Source organism: Saccostrea echinata, unplaced genomic scaffold (assembly GCF_033153115.1).
Source record: "Saccostrea echinata isolate AGI-Se365-2 ecotype Australia unplaced genomic scaffold, CSIRO_AGI_Sech_v1 ptg000033l, whole genome shotgun sequence".
NCBI lineage: Eukaryota > Metazoa > Mollusca > Bivalvia > Ostreida > Ostreidae > Saccostrea > Saccostrea echinata.
This window is the reverse complement of record NW_026889782.1, coordinates 11362501-11388363: the sequence shown is the minus strand read 5'-3', so window position 1 is coordinate 11388363 and position 25863 is coordinate 11362501. Positions and strand designations below refer to the sequence as shown.

General features: G+C 32.9%; 1 protein-coding gene across 1 annotated transcript in view; it reads left to right on the top strand.

Annotated features, from left to right (window-relative positions):
- The first annotated feature begins 2282 nt into the window (after positions 1–2282).
- LOC133198657 (uncharacterized) overlaps positions 2283–25863 on the top strand; it is a 26424-nt gene continuing 2843 nt past the window's right edge. Inside the window, exons 1-4 of the mRNA XM_061334695.1 lie at positions 2283–2479; positions 2687–2857; positions 11539–11796; positions 18339–18589. Of these exons, the coding sequence (XP_061190679.1) occupies positions 2307–2479; positions 2687–2857; positions 11539–11796; positions 18339–18589 (853 nt within the window). The 5' untranslated portion in view covers positions 2283–2306. The remainder of the gene's footprint in view (positions 2480–2686; positions 2858–11538; positions 11797–18338; positions 18590–25863) is intronic.

Here is a 25863-nt window from a genome sequence, read left to right as displayed (position 1 = left end):
TCTTGACCAAATGATCAAACAAACAATAAAAAAAATAAGTTATTATTTTCATTTTTATTTACGAGGAATTATGTATTTTTTTTTTTACATAGATTCCTTAGGTTTTTTGCTCACTAGGAAAAATACATTGAAAAGTAGAAGTGCACACAATTAGTGCAAAATATATCTTGATTTTTGTGCGCGTAATTGGCTGCAAAGACAGATTTCCGAACTAAATAATATGTCAAAATGTTATAAATAAATAGTCTGTTTTCAATTACCTAGAAAATAAATAATATGCAGTCCTCAAAAACTTTGAAAATGAATAGTTTGCCCATGCCGGGTGCTCCCCCCCCCCCGCCCCCCCTGTTTCCTTTTCAAACTCAAACTTTTTTTATTTAAGTTCTAGAGGAAAAGCTGACTGCACATGAAATTCTGTTTATCTGCAGATTAAAATGGTTCATTGTTGTAGATTTACTGTTTAAGACAGCAACTGTTGATACACGTGTGAATGTAGGCATATCTGGACTAAGGGGATTAGATACGGTTTAATATACACAGCTTAAATTTTTACCTGTGCACGTGTGATGACAATATTTGATCGAAATTTTCAAATGTTTTAGAGTAAATAACGAAAGTGTAGAAAGACGTCAGTCTAGATAACGAGACCATGGCAAGAAATGCACAGCGTTTCTTTAAAAAAAAAAAAACTTGGATGAACACGCATGCACGGACTACGCATGAAAAAAAAGATTAAACTGGGCTTTGTGTATAAATTCCATGGCAAGAAATGCACAGTGTTTCTTTAAAAAAAAAGACTTGGATGAACACGCATGCACGGATTATACATTAAAATAAAAAAAATTAAACTGGGCTTTGTGTGTAAATTCTAAGTGAAATATTTTTACCTGCAGGTTTCAGTGAATAAAGCAAAAAAAAAAAAAAAAAAAAAAAAAAAAAAAAAAAAAAAAAAAAAAAAAAAAAAAAAATATATATATATATATATATATATATATATATATATATATATATATATATATATATATATATATATATATATATATATATATATATATACATATATATATATATATATTTAAAATGAAATGGGAAAATGCTTTGAATAAAAATTAACTCTGACATATATCCAGATTTTTTTTTAATTACGTGTATTAAACTGAAAATTCCATGCGAAAATGTGGCGATAGAACTTTTTCATAGAATGTTATATTGGCGATAACATCTTGGGTAGATCAGAGGAGTGTAAACCAACACATATGATTTATATATACATCGCTTTTATTTTTTTTTTCTAGTGATTTTGACATGTCCGCTTTCAAATTGACAATTTAGTTCGTAATTTTTTTAAAATTATTTTTGTTGCTAAATCTGTAATCATTTCTCCCTAAAACTATTACTTACATGAATAGAAAATGATTTTAAGGGTTTGATTTCGGAAAATAGCACAGGATCCTAATACATTTTTGCAATGTGTCTTGGTTTCCGAGAACGTTCATAGAGACAAGAATAGGGTAGATAATAGCTAAAGAAATAAACGATAAAGTATTTAATTCACTTTTATTTATTACAAATTGTACACGAAAATATTACGATGCTGCATTTAATATGAAAAAATGTTAGTCAAGCACAACCCGATCATGCATAGCGAATAAGGAATCCCCTCACACTCTGTCGAGTTGTTTTGAAGTCGTAACTAGTTTTGAGTAGTTTCCTTATATTAACAGATGTAAGTCCAGATGCATGGTAATTAACAATAATATTTTGAATCCCTAGGGTTATTTTCCGTCCTTCTTTAACAGGCGCTGCATCGAAAGAAATAAAAGAAAATTACTTACTGTATTTGGTCATTCGGAATGCTTTCGGGGCGTGGCTTGCATAATTATTTCAAAAATTATTCATGAACGGTACGGTTCGCTTTGTGCACGGTTCGGTACGCTTCTTGCACGGAACGGTTCGTTTTGTGTACGGTACGGTTCGCTTTGTGCACGGTACGGTTCGCTTTGTGCACGGTACGGTACGCTTCTTGCACGGAACGGTACGGTTTGTTTCTGAGGTGTAGTAGCACGTTTTAGGGTCTGTAGTATTTAAATGGCCTTTAAATCTTAAATTTAATGTAGAACTGAAGTGAATCATGTATCGGATTTTATTATTTTTTTTATTATCTAGATTTTAATGCTTCGGTATACAAATAGGACAATTTAATTGCATTTCAGTATAGTATCAATATAATGATTCTGTGGTATATTAATGAATAAAAAAGTTTCTTCTATTTGAAGGTTTTTGACCATGTGTCTTGGATCCCTGGTATGACAATTGCTGTTGTGAAAAAATCACAAATTTTGTTCATGAAAGGATATGGAAAAACAGCAATACATTCGGAAACTCCTGTTACCGAGCACACGCTGTTTCTACTCGCTTCTATTTCCAATTCTTTTGCATCAACACTACTTCTAAAGCAAATGGAAAACCAAAATCCTCCGTAAATATTTTGATACATTGTAACAGCTTGAATTCCTCCAAAAATAAAGTTAAAAGATTCAACGATTAACTATGTGTATGTTTAAAATGAGAAGAAAAAGTAAGAAAATGACTTTGAAACCTCATGTTAACAAATCTAAAAGTAAAATAAATTAAACAAAATGCAGTAATAGTTTAAGCACCATTTATAAACATCATTTTTTTGTAGGCTGGACCTCTCCACTAAAGTCAGAGACATGATGGAGGTTGATTTTGTCTTCTTTGATGAAGAACGAACTCAAAATGCTAACTTAGTGGACGTTCTAGCACACAGGATAGGAAGCCCTGAACATAACTTTTTACGACTAGATTCTTCCTTAACTAGGGCAGATTTACCTAAGTAAGAAAAAGAACATTATTCTCTTAGGGTTTGATATTTTGAATGCAACAAGCGCAAGGAAGCCAACATGATTTTTATGTAAAACTTCTAAAACGTCTAAACCTTTACATAGGCATGCAGAGCTTTTTACATGCAATCCTTTATTGTATTTTAAGACACATTGATGTAGAAAATCCCAAAAATGTTTGATCATAATTTTAAGAGAAGTTAATTATTTTTACCTTTAGTAGAAATATATGTTTTAAGGGATTGTCGGGGAAGAAGTTTGATATCAGATTACCTGTATATGTTTATGCATAACAGTATAGATTATGTATTATCAAATACATACTTTATAATTTGTATGAAATGTACTGAGATAATGAACAGTATTCAAGCTCAAAAGCCCATCAAACAATACAAATTTTGGAGCAGAGCAAACACGGACCTCCAAATATCCAAGGGGGGGATCAGGTGCCATGGAGGAGTGAGTATCCCCTGCCAACCGGTCACACCCGCCGTGTGTTCCTTGTCATGATCGGAAAATGAGGGAAAAACCCGTGGACAATTCAGTGTTTAAATAATGGCCTAACTATTAGTATGAAAAACGTCAGTCAGTATTTGATTTAATGATAAATTGTATTTGCTGATAAAGTCATTGAATCAACCATAGAAATTACGAAATGACGACCTTAAACGAGTCTGCTGATATTATTGTTTCATCAACTTGTTCGTCAATAACGTACCCCGGTTTATAAATTGTTCATACGTAGAACAAGCTCTTGCGTATCGAATGAACTGAGAAATATAAACCTCGTATGCAGGTGAGGAAGGTATATTGCTGCATAAGTAAGGGAAGTTGACGATTGGAAAGTTAAAGTCATCACGTTTATCATAAACGTCTTTTTCTAGTAAAATATCCTAATATGAAGCAGATGTGTAAGACTCAGTGATATATTTCAAGCTCACCGGGATATATCATATCGACATAAGAATGGAAATACCCCATAGTTATATCTAGATGTCGAGTTGAAGGTGACAGCAAGTGTTTTCTTCTTTTCATGTAAAAATTTCTGAACTAACGCTACTTCATATGAATACAAAAAATAGGTCTGCTCATAAGGGGGCGCAATTGGTACCCATGGGAATTCCAATAGATTGTTGGAAGACCTGGTCTCCAAAAACCACATATATAATGTCAGTCAGAAGCTCAAGCATCTTTTCAATATCAAATTCAGGCGCCCGTTTTACAAAAGAACTCACGACTAAGACCAAAAAACTGTAGTTGCTTGTAAAATCTTGCAAAATAAATAATTTTGTTTTAAAATTTTATTCATAAATATATATTCCAAAATTCTCTTTCAAAAGATCAAAACGATTTCCAAATTGATTTTATAATAATAGTTATTTACAAAATTATATTTTTGTCTTAGTCGTAAGTTCTTTCGTAAAACGAGGCCCTGAGTACTTGTGTGTACAAACAGAATGTTTTTTTTTTACAAAAAAAAAAAAAAAAAAAAAAAAAATTGCAAATGACCAATGACAAGGTAAGTAAATTGATGAGTTACATTTTTACTGAAAAAGCAACTGCCAATGATATCAACATGGGTGGACTTTAATTTATCGTGGGGAATTGTTGAATATAAAGTTGAAAAGTCGTAAGATTTTTATGTTGTTGATTTTTTTTTTTTTTAAATTTTGTGATTTCAAATGTTCCAAAAGTTCCTTGGAATTATTAAGTATACACATATGATTTACACCACTGCTCGAATATATTGTTGCACAGTACTCCTGAAGTTTCTCCTTCAATACTGTTAATATTTTAGTGAGGAGTAAATAAAGAGCCTTGGTAGAACATTTACTGGAACCCGCTATATATCTTTTTTGTAAGGATTTTAATGAAGCTTAGGAATCCATTATAGATATGGTAATTCGAATTCTTGTTAGTTGTTGGAAATATTATAAAATATTCAAAACTGACATATGGTTTTGAAGAAATTCCTGCTTATAAAGGGAGCTATGGGTATAAATTGGATTACCACTTGTTGAATTAAATCCCAGTTCTTCTAAAATACAATTTAAATAATGAGCCATACAAACACAGACAATGTTGTTACATGCTTTGTCAGCAGGGACCAGTATATACTGATCGTGTAATCTATTCAACTCTTTTTTTACTTCTGAATTATTAAACACAGAAGGATAGCTGGTTTTCATTTTGCCCCTCAATCCTTTGATGCGAAATTTTAGCAAACATTCGATACATTTAATCCATTCTGACAACATTTCAAGGTCATGTCTGGCCCATCCCCTGGCGTAATCTTCCGCAGAATCCATGATAATTTTGAAATTTTGACGCCAGTTAAAAGATCGGAGTTCCCCAAATTTTGGCCCTTTTAAAATTAATGATTTAAGGTCTTCATTATTTACTATATTTGCAGCACAAGTTATTACGTGTCAAGTAGGACTATAGTTGTAGAGTGGAGAAGAACATGAACAGGAAGGAGGATTATCTATCAGATGTTCAATATCCAGGCTCTGTAAAGTTTTCTTGTAATTTAAATGTTTGGAACGTTTGGAAGCAATAGTCGATGTATATATGTAGGAAATACAAGGTGTAGTCTTCAGCTTGAAATATATGGTGGAATACAAGACTGGAACTTTTTGTGATTAAGAATATTACTTAATATATTAATCGCGTCAATTCGTTTGTTGGCATGTTAGAGTTTAAGGAAAAAAAACGGGTTGTTTTAGCTGTATTTTCTTCTGTTAAACGTGGCAGTTTAAATAGCAGATTATTTGCAATATCCATAACCACAGATCCAAGCCTGTATTCTGATGCTGAGGAACAAAAATGGACTTTTATTTAGATTTCAACCATTTATTATTTTGAAGAGATTTTTAAGAATGTCGCTTACTCGAGGTTTTATTAGACAGAATATATAGGTCTCAAATAAAAAAAATCATATCTATATCAAAAATCAATGTTTTACTATTTAATAAAATATTGTAGCATTGAATTTAGATTAATGGTAATGAAGTGAAATTCGAACTAAATTTTCCATTTTTTCCGAAATAATTTTCTTCAAACATGGGTTTCTTTAATATTTATGTCAGTTCTTTTCGAAAATAGTGTCTTTTTTAAACCTCGCGCATTTATTCAAATAATTGGAAGACTTGGACATAATGATGCATTACAGTATATATTTTGCATAATCAGATCCAATAATCTAGAAAATGCGTATATTTCGAATTAATTTAACAATTAAATTTAAGAAAGTAAGAAATTAAGTGAATGCATTTTTAATATATAAGAATGACGCATACTCAGTTGACACTTTGAAAATCCATGACACACATCTGACATTCGTGATATATTTAAATATCATTATTTGCCGTTGTGAGAAAGATTTTGTCTGCCTAGTCGAATAAATATTTATTTTCATCAAGAGTAAAATGAAATCCTGGGGATACGTGTATTATCGTTCAGTTTAAAACATTGCCCTTTACAAAACCTTTGAATCAGAGGATGCCTTACTCATTACATTGTAATCCAATTTTTGATTTATCTTGGAAGATGTGGTTTTACTCTCCTTTAATTGGCACTGATATTGAATAACACTTTTCTTTATATAACACTCAAATGCAGTGTTTACTCAAGTCAATCATTTCAGCGTAAAATAACAACAGTTATTTGCAATTGTGCAACGTAGAAAATCCACCTCTGAGATAATAAATAAAAATCTCAATGTAGAAGTGGTTTTCTCAATTCTTTCTGATGTTTGATGCATGGATTTAAAAATATCGTCTTAAATATTTACCATTAGATGAAATTCTGTCAAAAATTTGTCATTTTCAGTGGGAATTTTTGGGGTCATGTTTGAAATTCCTTATGAAATAAGTATATTCCAATATCCTTCATCGATAGCAATGTTAGGATGAAAATATTGTGCATTGCCGAAATTATACAGTGGCCATTTTTGTCGGTATAATCTTTGTTATTAAATGCTAAGATCTGGTGATGCATTAAGTTGTAATTTATTTAGATAACTGCCTGAAAATAAGGACATGCAAGAAGGAATTATTTAACAAAATAGAAATCAATTAGGACTTGGCTATGTACACTGAGTACCTGGTGGGTTTTTTTTCTTTTTTCTTATTTTTTTTTTTTTTATTTTGCTTTCTTTTTTATAAAAAAGAAAAGTAGGCACATTAAATCCTTTTTGACTGAATTCAATGTATCATTAACAAAATAATACAATTCTTACAAAGGATCAAAATGGTCTTATATTCTATAAAAGTGAAAGGAATATAAGCATGATATATCTTTTTTCTGCAATATCGTGTAGAAAGAAGAAGTGCACTTACGAACTCCTGTAAAAGGTGAAAAAAAATGAAGATTCAAATTAAGCATAATTTTTCAACTCAAATCAACTGATATCTAAACCATAAGATCCAACAAATTTTAGCGCTGAAATTCATGTTTATACAAAGAACAAAGCCATACAATGTGGTAGGGGTCAGCCGACATTTCTGATTTTCTATAGTAAATCGGGGACGGACAATCATTTCAAAATCTTTGTTTATTGTCAGCCTAACATTATAAAAACCTGTGTTAAAGAGAAAAGACGCATTATACATTGATAAAACTTGTGTGAAAGTATGGAATTTTTATTAACATTAGGCTTACTCAAAATATGAAAAGAATTGAAAAGTTCAATATCTTTCCCATATCAAGCGAGAGTTACCTGAGTGACCTTTGTTGAACCCACTTGTAGAATAAATTATTTTAAACAGTCACGTGAGTTCTACCTAGTAAACGTCCCTCAAAAGTGCTAACCTAAAACTGTCACATTTTATATCGTTCGCCAAAGTCGAACTGCTTTAGAGATGTTTGTCTGTATTTGGTTTATGAAAAACGGGAGGTAAATAGAGATTTGTGTCGTTTAAAATGTCATCAAACAAAAAAATGTCAATCATTTTTTAACATTAATGAAAAACGATGGTACTGGTATTGAAAGCCATAATATTACGCAGTTATAAATAACTACAATAAATTATATGAATGATGCACATATATTTGACATCAGGATAATCTATTAAAGCTTCAAAGCTTGCTTCCAATGGGTTTCTTAAAAATACATATGGGAAAAAATATTAATCAATATCATTCGCCAAACGCGCCCGTCGATGATCCACCACCAGGTTGTTCAAGTGCCAATTTAAATGCCCCCCTCCCCATCTAAATAGACGAAACTCAAATAGGTTAGGTGCGACTTTTCCAGATTTGGGGTACAAATAGACATTTAAAAATCTCCAATTGCTTAAAATCCATGCTGATTAAGGTGATGTTTAACGAGATTGTAAATTAGAAATATCCAAAAGTGTTTCACTATTACCAACATAGAAGGATTTGGTAATATATTCTGTATTAAAACGGCACTTTCTTAAGTGCACTTGTCCTTTAAGCCTTCAGTAGTACTCTTTTCTCTGCCGGACTAAAACTGATGTAACGCGGTAGCCTATCTGTAGGGCTATTGTTTCGTGATTAGAAGGGTCCAGATTCCATTTTCCCTCCCTTAATATAAGCTCAACTTAGCTGAAAGATGAGTACGTCCGTCGGTCCATCTGTATACTTTTCACATTTTCAACTTCTTAAGTACCAGTGCGTCAATTCTAACCAAGTTTGCCGTTAAATATCCCTATGTGAAGGAAATTCATTTCTTCAAATGAAGATCAATGTCACTTTTCAAGGGGAGATAATTAATAATAAGTAAATATTTAAAATTGCATTTCTCAAAAATCTACCTCACTAGAACCACTGGTTCAGAAAAATTGAAACATATAAAATCTTCACTATTTGGTGTAGATTTTTTTCTCTCTCAAATCCTGACCCCCAGGGGTACGGTGAGGCAACATTAGGTCATCAACGTTTTACATTGGGCAATATAAGAAAAAAAAATCTTTAAAATCATCTACCCAAGAAAAGCAAAGCAATGAATACTAGTAGTCATATTGATATAAAAGCATCCTGGGGAAGATTCAACTTTATATTCAAATCATTACCCCAGAGCGTGGGGTGGATCAACAATTGGGGATCGAAGTTTTACATGTGAATATATAAACAAAATCTTATAAAGTCTTCTGAAGAAGAACAATTATGCCATGATTAGTCAGTCATATAAATTCAGAAGTATCCTCTGGTAGTGTAGTTTTTAGTTTATTCAAGTCATGACCCCAGTGGTAGGGTGGGACCACACAGGCCATCAAAAATTTATATAGTAATACAAAGGAAAAAAACTGAAAATCCTTTTCTCAAGAACGACTGGACCAAAAGCTTTAAGATGAATACGAAAGCTTCATTACCTAGTGGGTTTTTTTCATATGTTTAACGCCCCTATCGAGAATTTTTACTGAAATGGACATACCACAACTTGCTAGTTGAGTGCTACAAATTTTAGACCTTTACTCGGTAGATAGGGCCATTGAGAAGTGAGGGATCGTTTTTGTGCCAGCAACAACTGTGACACAGGACATCGGTTTTTGGGGTCTCATATGAAGGATTGGTCTCCACGTCCCGCAATAGCATTCGAACCCGCTTCTAAGGATCAACTCCTTACTCCTCGTCTCTAGAGTGAACTCTCTAACCACTGCACTACGCAGGCGACTTTATAACCTAGTATTAAATAAAGGTTGTTCAAATCATGAACGTCGGACAAAGAATTGGGTCACAATGGGGAATCAATGTTTTACATAGAAATTTATAGCAAATCTTCAAATATCTTCTTCTCAAGTACAACGGACCCATGATTAAATTGAGCCATAATGCATTTACAGGTAATGCAGATTCAAATTTGATCAAATCATTACTTTCCGGAATAGGGTGAGTGATTAAAGTTTTATATGGAAATACATAGGAAAACAATCATTAAAGTCTTCTCAAGACAGCAAAGTCATTATAAGTCATATTGATAAAACATCCTCAGAGCAATCAGAGATTGAACATTCAACTTTGTTAATGCAAGTGAGTTAAATCTAGGTATAGGCATTTATGTGCAAATAAACTTATTAAAATGCCTAGGGACTATACATATTGCACAGGAAATATTTGGTACTCACGGCATGATATAACCAGTACTTATATGACATCATTGTTCTTTACAACACAAGATAATAAAGGACATCAACAAAAATACTTCGATAAAACAGGGTTAATATACTGTCCGGTATAAGTTTCCTCAAATTCAGATCAAAAGAGAAAATGCCTAGGTTTATGCAGCAGTTTTATTAATTCATAGAATATTCTTCTTAACATTATACAATTTTTATATAAAATTAAATAGGATAATCCCTTGCGCCGAAGATGTTTTGTTGATGTGTTTTATTCCTTCCAGTGGGTAAGAACAATAACGTCATAATATGACGTCATTATGTGTACTGAAATTAACATATCGTGGGTACTAAGTATGTATAAGGAAATGAATAAAAAACTTTTTCTTAATAATAAATATACTTATTATGCCTTTTAAATAGTTCATTTGCATAGAAAGGCCTATACTTAGCCTTAACTCACTTGCGTAAATCATTACCTCAGGGGTAAGGTTGGTCCACATAGGGGTATCAACGTTTTGCATAAGAATATATGGGAATTATCTTCCAAAATTTTGGTCTGAAGAACAGAAAAGCCATGATTTGTCCTATTAATATGAAATCATTCTTGGGTCGTGTAGATTCAAGTTTATTCAAATCACCACCCAAGGGATTAGGATGGGATCATTTGTGGATTTCTGTAATTAATTAAATTGCTTAGCTGAGCGATGTAGCCCATGGACTTCTTGTTGCAATATACAATAGCACATTAATACATTTAAAACAACGTAGCATATATTGAACAAATATACGAAATATGTTATTCCAAATGTAAATATATGCGACAAGTAACAAGTGCAATAGTCACCAAGCCCTAATTCTCGACTTTGATAAATAAAAAGTAATGGCATGTATTGAAAGATTGATGCATTGCTCAAGAAGAAATTCAAAGTCTCATTGGGTTTTGAATTCATTATTTCTTTAAAATTCATTAAAACTCACAAACCTTTGAAGTCACAGTTTGTAAATGTATCTGTGATTATGAATTTATTATATCTTTAATATGTTATATTCTATAAAGATAATGTAATTCTTTGAACACAATTATACGCTTTTTTAAAAACATTTAACCATTATTTCAGATAAACAATTCTTTGAGCATACGTGAATTGAACATAAATCCTGTCGGTAATTTGTCAAGCAGCTGTAAAGCTACTTTTACTAAAATTGAGAAATTGTTATCTGCCTTATATATAATTTTTTTCTTAGGCAACTGTTTTGTAAAATGCCTTTTGATTGGATAATGCACTGATGTTATTTAAGTAAAGAGTAAAAGCTTTTGCCTGGGACATCATAATAGAGCGACGCCGGTAAATCTCATTTTCGGCCGTTAATTCAGCATTAACGGTCGCAAAAACCAAATTAGATTTTCTTAAAGACTTAGGTCAGTCGAGCCACGACCTTCTGATCACTGAGCGACCCCTTTACGGACTTAGCGTACGTGCTAAGAGGTTATGGATTGATTAACGAAAATCTTTTTCATTAAAAATAGATGAAGGAGGAAATATTCAGTAGATGAAAATGTATAAGAAAATATTTATATGTTTTATTAGGCTTTTTAAAGATATGACACCGATGAAGAAATTTAGAGAATCGTCTGTCTATTCCTGCATGATGTATGGATTTGCAACATACCTGTCAGAGAAACTCGGAAATGGTCAACCATGGGGAGATCTCGTGGCATCGGAGATCTTTGATCCTCTTCAAATGACGTTTTCAACGGTCGTTACAAGACTGCAATCTCTAGACAATGCTGCACAAGGATATTTAGAAAGATCATCATTAGCACCAGTTCCACTTGAATTTATCAGGTAAATATTTGGTGCTTTGGGTTCGCTCGGGGTCCGTTATTTAAAAATGGGGTTCACTGTGCGTTCACTTGGGTCAGCTCTGGGTCCGTTAGAGCGAACCCGGCGTTCGCTTTCACTCAAGCGCGAAGTGGACCCCCTTTTATCCTACCGCCTGTACGTCCTGCTCCTTGTATATTCCAAATATACAGTACAGTAGTTCAAATTATTCTTTGTTGCTTAGTGGCGATAGAAAGTAGGTATACCTGTATAAGTGACAAACGGAGGACGTTATTAAAATTACCAGAATACAATCCTAGATGTATTTGCTTCATATCAAAATTATCACTAAGCGAGAATGGATTCGGCAAGATAAAAATTTGCATTGCAATCTTTTGAGAGGAAAAATTTATGTTTGATTTTTTTTTTTAATTTACATTAATATTTTTAATACTTGAGTGAACAAGGGTTGCTAAAAATATTTCGGCCAGTTGACAGTAATTTACGGGCAAATATTTGTTTACGTTCAGGAATGTTGTATACATGTGTTTTATTAAATAGCTATGGATTGATGACGAAAACACAAAAATCAGGTACATTTACCTTAAAAATAAATAAATGAATGAAAAAATAAATATACCCATTTCTTTTTTTCATTTCTTTTTTTATTAAATCAATTATTGAATCGTGTTAAAATTAAAAAAAAAAAAATAAGTGGCAGTCCAATTGACGAGAAAAAGATTGATTTTTATTTGTTTGTTTGTATGTTGTTTAACGCCCCTCTCGAGAATTTTTCACTCATATGGAGACGACACGACTTGCCGGTGGAGTGCTGCAAATTTTGTCCTATACTCGGCACTTACGGCCACTGAGCAGTGAGGGATCTTTTTCGTGTCAACAACTACTGCGACATGGGAAATCGGTTTATACGGTCTCATCCGAAGGAGCAGTCTCCACGTCCCACAGTGGGATTAGAACATGCGACGTAAGGATCAACTCCTTACTCCGCGACTTTAGAGCAGAGGCTCTAACCACTGGCCATGCGGGCGACAGAAAGAGATTGAAATGATTTGTTTGTTTGGTACAGTTTTAGTTTGGTGCTCCGACTTTTTTTACCGAAAAGGAAAATTAATACATGCATATGCGCACTGTAATAAATACGCATTAAATTCTTTTACATCGACTTTCTTCATTAGCATGCCCCCATCTCCCCCCCCCCCCCCCAAAAAAAAAAAAAAAAAAAAAAAAAACTGCTACAGTAAATTAAGTAGCAAGGAAAATGATCACTTCTTTATTAGCGGCATGAGATCTAACTTAATTATAAGTTTTATACATTCATAAAAGTCCTATCTATACCGGGAACCTAAGGAGTTTGGAGGGGTATGAAAGGTGAAATTGTTAGGGGAGCTATACTTAGGTACACCATGATCATGGTAATGGGATATACACCCTTTAACCAAATGTTGGTTAAAAAAGACGGAAACTTCACTGCTCTTTACGCTCTAAAAATCTATAATTCCTCAGCAGTTGGATGATTATGCAAGTCGATACACGATGACAACTGTTAACAAGAAGTATATGGAGATAACGAACAGTATTCAAGCTCAAAAGTCAAACAATACACATTAAGTTAACAATACAAATTTTGAAGCAGAGCAAACACGGACTTCTAAAACATCAGACGTGGGATCAGTTGCCATGGAGGAGTGAGCATCCCCTGCCGACCGGTCACACCCGCCGTGTGCCTTTTGTCATGATCGGGAAATAGAGAAATACCGACATCTTACGAACAAACGTAACTCACCCTAACTTCTCGTATCTCGGTAGTTTTCCAGGGACCAGTTATTGCACCTATATATAGATAAAAATTGGAACAATTAAGTAAGTATGTGTATAATAGAATGGATAGTGTTTTAATGACTTTGTAAATGATAATTTCTCCTGTCTAATTTTCTGTAATCACTTACAATGTAATTAAAAGAAGCAAGTATGCCATAATACCTAAGACGGATTAGGAAACACTTTTGTCATGCGTCAGTGATTATACGTATATATACTATGTGCGCTGTGTTCATTTGGGGGAAAAGTTACGTTATCATTGTTTTCCAACGTTACAGAAATCAGCCATCAAAAATCAGAAAATAGGTGACACTACTTCGGAAAATGTATTATTTTTAAAGTTGGCGCGCGTCGATGTTTGTGTTGGGGTCTAAGCTCAATTCATTGAATAAAATGTCCGTTTTCATTACATTTAACTAAATATATGAAATACAAATTTCCACGTACTACAATCCTAAAAAAAAGTGGGATGGTGCAATATTTGCATATTCAATAGGTCGGGAAACAGTTTTTTTTTCATATTGTGTCCAGTAAAAGAAAAAGTAACTTCATAAAGTAGGAAGGGTAGGTCCTTTTTACATATATAAAATATCACTTCAAAGAAATAAACGAGCATTCAGATAGTAGATAGTATCCTCTTGAATGATGTATTAAATGGCTATCTTCACTTAATTTATCTTGCGGCTGCTTTTCATTATATATGTAATATCTGTATAGATATATGAATTTAAAAAAAACCCTGCAACTTATGCCTTTGGGTAAGGTGGTATTTTTATTAATTTTCTTTGTACTCAAGTTATTTTCCATTATGCCATTGTTTGTCAAGCACGCATTATTCGTCAGAATATAAATTTACAAGATACACTGTATACGTACAGGGTAACCTTGACCGCACACAGTAATTTCGACCGAAGCTCCAACATATTAAAAAAAGCTATAATCGAAAGTATAACTTGCGTCATCTGTAAGGAAAAAAAATCATATTATCCTGTTTAAAAACAAGAAAAGAGTGATTCAAGTATACTGTGTTTGTGTGAATCGACATGATTTTTAATTTAACATGTATGTCAATTTCAGATATTAGTTTTTAAGCATCTTTAAACTGTGTTTTGTAACTATCTAACAAGGATCTGTCATTTTAATCATAATAATAAGGAAACGGATTAGTATAAGTTTTCAAACTTGTTTCCAAATCCTTTTTGATTTTTATACTACTTGCCTGTATTTTCTGCTTGTTATTTTCAAATAAAATATGGTTTAAACTAAGTATAATGGCAAAATGTTACGGTAGTTTTCAAAATGTGAATAATTTGAAGATATCGAGTGCACGACGCTGATTCACTGAGTTGTCAAGGTATGCTTCAAGTGTGTCTGCACACACAGGCAAATAAACCGAACAGACGAGTTTTCATTGATATGTAGAACTAGTTTCTACTGATACTTTTTGATTTTTTAATACAGTCATGAATTAGTGGTATTACTGAAAATTTATTGCGTCATTTTTCCTTAGTCGAATCAGAAACATACAATTTTCGTTTTTAGAAGTAGGAGGGGGTAGGGTGGGACCAGAGAAGACAATTGAACTTACCTGAAATAAAATCTGATAAGCAAAAAAATAAAGGGGGGGTTAACTCGAAAATCCTATTTCATATTGGAGGGGTGGGGGGTCAAACTTTTTTTTACAGAACAATATTTTCTTCATGCATTATATTATATGTAACCTAATTTGGCTGATACTATAAATGTCTGAAATTCTCACTCACCAATGCAGAATTCATGTGCACAGGGGCAACTTAGACCAATTTCTGTTCAGCTAATTTGCATTGCATAATAATTTGTAAAAACAAAATATTTTGAATTAAATATGCACGAGTTTCATTTGCAAAAAAATCTCATATATTTCACGTAAGGAATGGCTATTGATTAATTTTCATTCCATTCGCTATTGTCAGAGGTAATAATGCCTCGTAATGGCGAAGAAATACTTCGAAATACTATATTCTGCGAAAAATTAAACCTGGCATTAATATATATGTATCATACATGTAGCCATATCATGAATCGAGAGGGTGGGGGGGGGGGGGGCAACATATACTCATAGAACTAAAACTATTGTCAAAAACGCAATTCACTAAACTTATTTTTTTTCTGCAGAAAAAAGATGTACGTATACAATAAAAGCTATTAAACAAAACATTATCCGGTACTCACGATCGATCGAAATTGCAAAGATGGTTGAAGATACATCATTCTACCCTATATAATCAGTTAAAAAGTCTAATCAATAAAAACCCAACTTAACTACAAATTTTATAGTTACATGTACAACGTTTAGCCAGTAGCATGAACAGAAAGACCATTGTTTTATGTTTATTTTTCACCTCTCCCTCGCCCTCATTTCCGTAAGAGAGAAATAAGACATTTTTTTGTTTTCCTTTCATTTCCCTTTCCGGAACCCCTTTGCTCGTTTAAATGTCCATTGAAATGTTTTGTAGCGTCACGGTAGTAACACGACAAAAAGTAGTTTTCAGGTATCTTGCAGGGATTTTATCTATTGAAATCTTAATAACATTGAAGAATTCAATAATGCAACTGTGAATACGATGAACGATCCCCTTTTTTGGTTACGTTCGTTCGTAAGATGTCGGTATTTCTCTGTTAAAGGAAAAATCCGTCGACAATTCAGTGGCCTAACGATTAGTATGAAAAACGTCAGTTTACATATCAAATATTAAATGAAATAATCTTAAAGCAATTAAGAAAAAAAAAAGGTTTACAAAGCGTAAAAATTCAAAATGCAGATTACAATGTATTGATGAAAAAATATGTTCTCGTATTGAAGTTCAAACAAATAAATACGAACTACAAATCATATAATAGATCTAATGCTTTTCATTTCTCTTTTTCTCTGATGTACGTACATGTACGTGTACGTGCATGTATAGGTAGAGGTAAACGTTTTAATTGTTTTATTTCTTATATAGACGGAAAAAAGATAGATTTGAAATAAATTTGTATGGATAAAATAGAATAAATAAATTAACTAAGTATTGATTTAATATAATTTTTCTTAAGAAATGAAAAAAATATAAAATAAAATAAAGAAATAGTTCAATTGTAATCTCTTCAGTTACTACGTTTTTTTCCCTTGGTTTTGTTTTTTGTTTTTTGTTTTTTTAAGAACCAGTCTGAAAAAAAAATATACGTAATGTATAATTAAATGTCTGTACACATGTACATAAGATACAGTATATGAAAATAAAAATAAATACGTATGTAATTATCTGACAATTTAATGTTTTTAGGGAAATATACTACATAAATATTAAGTACTTAAATAGAAATAAATCTTAATCATACATAAACACTCATTGCTTATACTGTAAGTGTACAATGATTTTACACTGAAATGCAAACCGGCATGCTGACTGGTCGAAGTGCTGATTGGTCATCGCGTAAACCTGATTGAAAGCTCTGTTATATAATAGCGAAGGCCGGGCTCGCTTTCTAGGTGCGCTTGGGTTCGCTCTCGGCGTTCGCTCTAGGTCCATCCGGGATGTGCTAGAGGACCCTGAGCGAACCCATGGTTCGGTTGGGGTTCGCTTTCTGTAAGGTTGTGTCTGGTCGGTACTGTTTAACTTACTATAACTTCAAATTGTATAGGAAAGTAAGACTATGTGTGTTTAGCCATTACATACACGCGTATGGGAGCTTCTTACATCCAGTTAGAGATTGTATGATAGTCATAACTAAAACTCAGTTCGTTGTTCATAAATATCAATCATCAATTTCTAAAACGAGGAAAACTATTGACAAACAAGTTGAATGAAGCAAGGATATCAACAGTCTCGTTGAAGTCAACATTTCGCAAGTTGTGAAGTCACCATTTTGCGGGTGTGACCGTTCGGTTGGGGATGCTCACTCCTCCATGGCACCTGATCCAACCTCTAATGATTTTAGAGGTCAATGTTTACTCCGCTCCCGATTTTTATTGTTTGAAAAGATTTTGAGCTTGAATACTATTCGTTATCTAAATATTTCACAAAGAATAAATTTGAAATTTCTTTTGGGGTATTAAACATGGCAACCATTGCCAACCAATAAGAAATATCACATTTCGTCCTTGGTATGTTACAAAGATCTATCTCCATTATTTGGTTTCATTTCAAACTATGGTTTCTTTTATTTTGTAATGCATGTCTTAATAAAGATGAATGAATAAAATTTCTTTTGAATACTTTTTTTTTCAATTACATGTATAACGTACAGTTGTATGTAATAGTTGATTTCCAACAAATGTTTATCAGGCAATTAAAACATCAGGCCTTTAACGTTTGGAAACAGTTTTGAATTTTTTGCATTAAACTCTGAACATGTTGAAAATGCCATTCATCAAACATAAGGTCACGTTGCCATGGTACCCATGACACGAAGCAACTTTTTTTTCCTGATTTGAGTTTACGGTATTAAAGACATTCATCATAGAGAGTTTGGAGAAATTCTTAGACTATGTGCGTTACATAATTGCTCTATAAAATTTCAAGTCATTGCAGTGAATGGATCTTAAATAACACCATAAATATAAGTAAATATATCACGTATTCCGGTCTGCATTCAATGAATCAATTTCATTTTATCAGCTTTAGTTCCTAAAGTTAAAACAACACTTTTCCTGCAATATAAACATGGGTATACTTTTGCATGTTTGATGCTTCTTTCAAACACAGACTGTGGGAAACCTGGGCAGGTTCCGGAGGAGTTATGTCAAACGCTGTGGATATGGCAAAATACATGAACTTCCACCTGAGCAATAAGGACAAATACGGCAACACGTTCATGTCGGACAAAAATTTCGCTGCACTGCACCAGGAGCATAACAAATTGACCAATTCAGTTATTAACGAAATATCTGGGGAAGTAGAAGTACCAACTGTTGAAAATGGCTACGGACTTGGATGGAAACGAGGAAAATACAGAGGTATAATGTTAAATATCAGGCATTTATTTTCAAAGAGGTCTTTACCAAACTAAAACCATGTATACATTCCATTATCTTTTTTTTTTAAATCTGAAAATGTAAATAAGCTAGTTTTATTTGTTATGGGGGCAGCTGCAGATATTCTCAAACGCTCACTACTCCTTCTTTATGCCCCATTCCCTAAAACTTTATTAAATTAGACAAAATCTTTGCATTATAGACTTAAACATCTTATTTTCCGAAGTATAAGATGTAAATAATGCACATATTGTAAAATGAGCGAAAGTTTATCAGAGTTCAGTGCATGTTCATGCACGTGATTTTGATAGTTTCCATATACATCATCTCATAGTTTTGCAGAGCTATATTTTAGATTTCAAAGAATTTCACTGGGATCGCAAAAACAAACAGCAATCTGAATATAAACCATTCAGAATCTAGAATGTCCTCAAATTTATTTCTTATGAAAGCATGATGTAGAGAAAATTATTTACATAATCTCTGCGTTTGTGCGTATTTTCTAGACTCTTGACATTCATATTCTTAAAGGGTTTTAAAATATATAAAGTTATAACCTACAAAGTATCAGGCAATAGGAATTCAGAAAACATGCACGCATAACCTTTTATTCATTTCGATAGTATCTATCTATCTATCTATCTATCTATCTATCTATCTATCTATCTATCTATCTATCTATCCATCCATCCATCCATCCATCCATCCATCCATCCATCCATCTATCTATCTATCTATCTATCTATCTATCTATCTATCTATCTATCTATCTATCTATCTGATAGGTCTTTAAATTTCAGTCAATAAAATTCCAGCATGTGCATGCAAGTGTTTTCAAGAATTTCCATATACCACATATTATAGAACCATCTAAGTATTATGATAAAAAAAAAAAAAAAAAAAAAAAAAACAAGGCAGTTATCAAGATTTTAAGGTCACCTGAGTCACTCAAGTAACCTATTGCTGTTTGCTTTCATCCGTCGTCGTGCCTTATGCGATGTGTGTCGTCTGTTAACATTTGATCATTTTTAGCACCTTCTCTGGAATCGATGAATCAATTCTAACCAATTTTGACATAAAGCAGATATGAGTGAAGGGGAACAAATTTTGTGAATTTCTTGGTCCATGCCCCCCTCCCCTCTGCGGCCGGAGAGTTGGGGCTAAAACTTCTTCTTTACTCATGCACATCATGATTGTTATAGGCATTGAGTCCTTTATCAAAATTGTGAAATTCATGGCCCCAGGGTCAGAGGTTCCAGTACTAGGGCTGGGATATATCGATCATATAGTGAAAGTGCATTATTTGTTTGAAAATCCTCTTCTATGCTCCTTGGTATTTAACAAACTAACTAAGTGCATAGTTATGACGAGCAAGGTTGCCTTTTCCAAAAGTAGGAATTGTCCCTGGGTCAGAGGTTCTGGTGTTAGGATGAGGCTCTTTTGGTTATACTGGGAAAAGACAGTAATTCTTTGAAATCTTCTCTGCCCCTGGGTTTTAAACAGACTACATGTAACTAAGTACATAGCTATGATAAGCAAGGGTGCTTGTTCCAAAATTGTGAAATCATGGCCTTTGGATCAGGGGTTCTGGTACTGGGGGGTGGGCTCTGTAGATAATATAATGAAAATGCATTAATTCTTTGAAAATCTTTTTCTCTGGTTCTGGGTGTTATTTAAATAAACTAAGTGCATGGCTATGATAAGCAAGGATGCCTCTTCAAAATTGTGAAATTCATGGCCAAAGATGGGGGGTTTCATGAAAGGGTGGGTGTTCTTTTGATGATATAGTAAAAAAGCATAATTTCTTTGAAGATATTCTTTTTCGATCCGACTTTTAAAGCACAAAAACTAAGTCCACAATTTTGATGAGGAGGAGTTCTCCTTTCAGAGCTGTTTCATGGCCCCTGTGTCGGACTTCTAGTGAAAGTGGACAGGGGTTCTATTCATGATATAGTGAAAATGCATTATTCTATTAAATAATACTGTCTGCTCCTTGGCGTTGAGCAGAGTAGGTATGAACTCTGGTGCAGGCGTTTCGAAGTGTATTTGCAAAATTTATTATTTATAAGTATAAATTTTTTACCCAATGCATGTTACAATGTTGTATAATTACTGAAAAATGTATGTGGTCTCCAGCCACGTTTAGTTACAAAAGAAAGATCTAAGAAAACCCTCCCCCTCCCCTCGACAAAAAACCTGTTGGATGCAATGTAGTTATTAATTTAGTCTTTTTCAACCAGACACTCGGCTGTCTCCGTAAACTCCGAGCAGCAGAAAGTCTAGTATGGAGTCATAATAACGTTTGTAACGACAGAGGGTGTAACCTTGTTTCCATTTTTATATATGTTTCTTCTGTTGGATCGTTATTTTATATTAATAAACGGATCCTTCATGAGGGATATAAAAGGAGAAATAACAATAAAAATCGACGAAGTATATCCTACACCGGTAGAGTACACAACATACACTTTGGCTGCCAACAATAAGTTAAGCAAGACAGTGTATAACACACTCACCCATAACCGAAATGCAATACCGCAAACTTTTCCTTTCCAGCTGCTTCAACCAACATGCCTTCAACTTTGAAATTGTTTAAGTTGTTTTTCTGCCGATTTATCATAAATTTTTCAATTGTGAGGTGCGTTCTTTTTAGCCAATCACAAACTTTAGCACAATTTCGGTAAGCCTCGTTTTGGCGGTACAAACTGTATTGTGACTCTTTACCGGACTCTCTGCTCGTCGGAGTTTACGGAGACAGCCAATTGTCTGATTGAATGAGACTATTATTAACTTGATAAATTATAAAAGCAGAACCTGAACTAATCAAATAAAACTATTCTATTATTAAATGAAAAAGAAGAAAATAAATCCGTTTACAGAAGTCAAACACAATCAATATTATTCAAAATCAATAACTGAGGTTATATTGCAGTAATATAAGTAGTTTTTAATATATAAGTAATGCATAAATACTAAATAAATGCAATAAACATAATAAATAAACTATTGTAAAAAAAATATTCTTTAAGGAATTGTGAATGACAAATATACATGAATATTTCTTTTTTCAGTGCGTAATTTAGACTCTAGTGAAAAAGTTTGTACATAGACGATCATAGGCATAGAGGATTACAAACGAAGTGACAACTACCTATTAATTAATATTGAAGGTTGAATATTTCTATACTTATATATTACTGGTATAGCGAGTTTTAAATTAAAGGCGTTGCGGAAGATTGTCACACTTAATTAATCTATGATTAATCCATAATAATTTAAGTAATGTCCGAGAGATTCAGAATAGAAAATCTAGATCGAGGCTTAAGCTTGAGAGAATCATGTAGAAAGCATGTGATCAACGTGTACAAAGCGTTTCATGTAGTCTTTTATGTAAACCGTACAGCATTTCGTGCAAAGCGTTTCGTGTAAACCGTGAAGCGTTCCGTGCAAGCCTTGAAGCGAGCAAAGGACTTTTCACGATCTGTAAAATTCAAAATATTCAAAATGCGAATGCATCAAAATTCAGGTAATAAAATTTATCTTAATCCTTAAATGAAACAATCTTTGTATTTATTACTTTAGTTCAATATGTTTCCGATATAAATAAACAATTTTTGATCAATTACAGTTAAACAAACTCACAGAAACTCGACCAATAGACCAATCCTCATTTTTTGTTTTCTTTCCTATTCACTGCCATTTGTAATATATGAATCCCTAAACTAAACAGATCAATGTAGAAAAACAAACATAAAAATCATAAGATAGATAGATCAAAGTTACATAAAATCACAAATTTAAGTGATTAATCCAGAAGGCCGGAAAATGACCTCATGAATCATGCTTTCTTTTTTCTTTCTAATATTCGGGTCTTCAAAAAGTGTACACAGGATAAACAAGCAAGGTGTACTTTCTGCGATTCAATTTCAATTCTTTTTTTTTATTTTCTTAACCAGATCACTGGTACAAGAGATACATATATACAAACAAAAATATCACTCAAGGGTAAAAAATAGATATATAAAGAAAAAAGAAAAAGAATGAAGTAAACATAAAATCAGTTATATTTATGGAGAATTCAAGAAGGACAGACAGTTTTGAATATTTTCTTAATAAATCTTGACAATGATTTTTCTATTTCTACATTATTTGTGTTCATAAGTTCATTAGATTTGAAAGTGTTAGGATTTTCACAATATCTATTTTGGAAAAATATTTTTCTGTCATTTGAAAAGTACTTGTATTTCATAGCATAATGTAATTCATCACCAATAGTTTTACAATCACAAATGGTACATATTATTAATTTTCTATCAATATTATTCCATCTACCTGTTTCAATTGGCAAATGATGTTTATATGTTCGTAGTTTTTAAGTGTAACTCTTTAATCTTTTGGAAAATTCAGAAAATATACACTTACTCAAAAGTAAGGGACCATCACTCTTTTGAAAAATCTTTAAACTTTTCATTCTCTTAGACCAATCAAATTAATTATTTAATTTTTGTTTTTAAATCTGAGTAGATCTAAACTCTCCTTAGTCAATGCATGTTTCGAAATCATCAGATAACTAATCTGTTTTATGCGAATGATAATTTTCCAAGAAAAGAATACAAGTCAAAAAATGTAGAATTTAAAGTTTCACTTTAATTTGTTGTTGACAAAAGTTGCTAGCAATAAGCATGTTTAACTTTATTGGCATTTAAAGAGTCATCAATTTTCAACATTTATAAGCAAAGATATTTAATAATGTGTATATCCACCACGACTTTTGTACAGTTCTTTTACACGCCTTCTCATGCTGTGGACAAGTCGTCTTAGGCGGTTTTGGGGGAACTGTCTCCATTCCTGAATTAAAGCGTCTTTTAATTCCTGTAAGTTTTCACATCTTGGGGTCCTCTGATTAATTCTACGACCAAGATAATCCAACACATGTTCAATTGGGTTCATATCTGGGGACATGGCGGGCCAGGGCAAAGTTTCAATGGCTTCTTGGCAATGATAGTCTTTAACTATTCGGGCCCGATGAGGTCTAGGGTTGTCATCCATTAGTACAGGTCGACTTGCTAATGAATGAGCATCGAAATGAGGCACAGCTATTTGGCTTAGTATGTTGTCCCTGTACTTTTGAGCAGTTAAGGTGCCATCAAGAATGTGCAGCTCCAGTTTACACCGCAAAGAGAAACATCCCCATACTGTTACTCCGCCTCCACCAAAGGCTTTTGTTTCCAATATAATTTGTTGTTTGTATGCGGAATTTGGGAGTCTCCATACCCGAACCCTGCCGTCTACTGGGTGAGCAAAATTCGGCTTTCATCTGACCAATGTATTCTCTGCCACGACCGAATGTTCCACCTCCTATGCTGTCGTGCCCATGGTAATCTTGCTTCTTTGTGTCTCTGGGATAAGAGTGGACGTTTTATTGGCCGACATGATCGCATTCACTCCTTGTTTAGTCTCCTGTTAACTGTGCTTCTGCTGATTCGAACTTGGGTGTTCCATTTGCTTCTCAGAGTGTTTGCAGTGTCAAAAGGACTCTGTTAAGCTAGTCGTTTTAGAAGTCTACCTTCCCTCTCTGTAGTCTTTCGGGGTCTTCCAGATCTTTAAGCTTCCTCCACACACCCCAGTTCTTCTCCAGCGCTGTACCAGACGCAAAATTACAGTGTGACTGACATTAAAGTGTTCGCCAACCCTTGTATACGTCATTCAGTTCTTACCATTCCAATGGCCTGCCAGCCTTCAGCATCCGAGAGTTTCCGACGAAGCATGGTTGCACAAAACTTATAACTTTTTTTTTCTATCAGTTAAGCTCATGCGAACATGGATGTGAATACAATTGAAAACTGCATTGTTCGAACACGCATTGGTGGCCTTGAAGAAACCGGTTTTACAAGTATTTGAATGGAGATATCAATGTAACATAAAAACAAATAATAAATAAACGTTTGATTGACTAGTAAATCTGGATATATTCAATCAGAAATATTTTTTTACTTTTAATTTTCATATCAAAGTTGGTGGTCCTTAACTTTTGAGTAAGTGTATAATTTTCGAAACCAAAGTTTTTTGAAAATTCTATAATTAATACATTTGGGTGAACTATCAACAATGCTTCTCCTTTCTTGTTCAAATTAATTTTTAGGTTTTATTTAATAATTGACTTAAGCAAGTTAAAGCTATGAAATGTTTGACTTGTCCATATGTAAGATAATCAACAAGAATTAAGAATATATTGTACACATTTTATCTATGGGTATACAAAAGACCCATTCATATAACATCTATAAATTATAAATAAATTACATTGTAATTTTACTTTCATGGGCTGTTAAAATATTTGCCCAGTACATAACCAATTCTAATTTTGTAGAAATTAACAGTGGATATCTACCTGCTTCTCCATGTACCATACAATTTGAGGTACTACATTTAAGGTTAAGAATAAATTTCAGAAATTTTAAGTGTACTTTTTATTATTATATCTAAATTTTCATATCACTAGCCTCACAAGAATAAAGCAAAATTGGGTTGATGACTTTATCAAACAAGTCTACCTGACAATTAATTGGTAAAATAGCGAATTTTACGTAAAACTCCATACATGGCTTTTGAAGCTTGTTCTTCCTTTTTTTTTCTTTTTTTTTAAACTTTCCACTTCTTGACAGAAATAAACCCACGTAACAGAATTTTTTCACATGCTCAATAGCCACACCATTATATAAAAAATTTCGTGTTTTGATAGGACCTTAAAATATAAGGACTTTTGCTAGGGCTATGTTAACACGAAGTTTCCATAAATCACCGTTTTCAGCAAACACATCAAGAGACTTTTATAAATCAGAAGCAGATTCATACATTAAGACTTTATCATTAGCATAAAAACGTACACATAGTTTCAACATAACAAACATATTATCTTGCATTTGTTGACTAGAACATGTAAAACCATTTATTTGATTTCTAGATAAATAATCTTCTAGGTCATGAATGAACAATGAAAATAAAAAAAAAGGTGATAAATTTCCCCCTTGTCTAACACCTACATTACACATAAAAAAATCTGATAATTGTTGACCTATTTGTACCTTTGATTTAATGCCCTTATACATGTACATGTTTGAAATAAATCTGAAACATTTTCCATCAATTCCTCTTTGTAAAATTTTGTTTCATAGACCCTCTGTCTCCAGATCGTATCAAACACTTGCTTGAAATCTATAAAGGCACAGAATAATTCTTTTTATTATTCAGGGCAT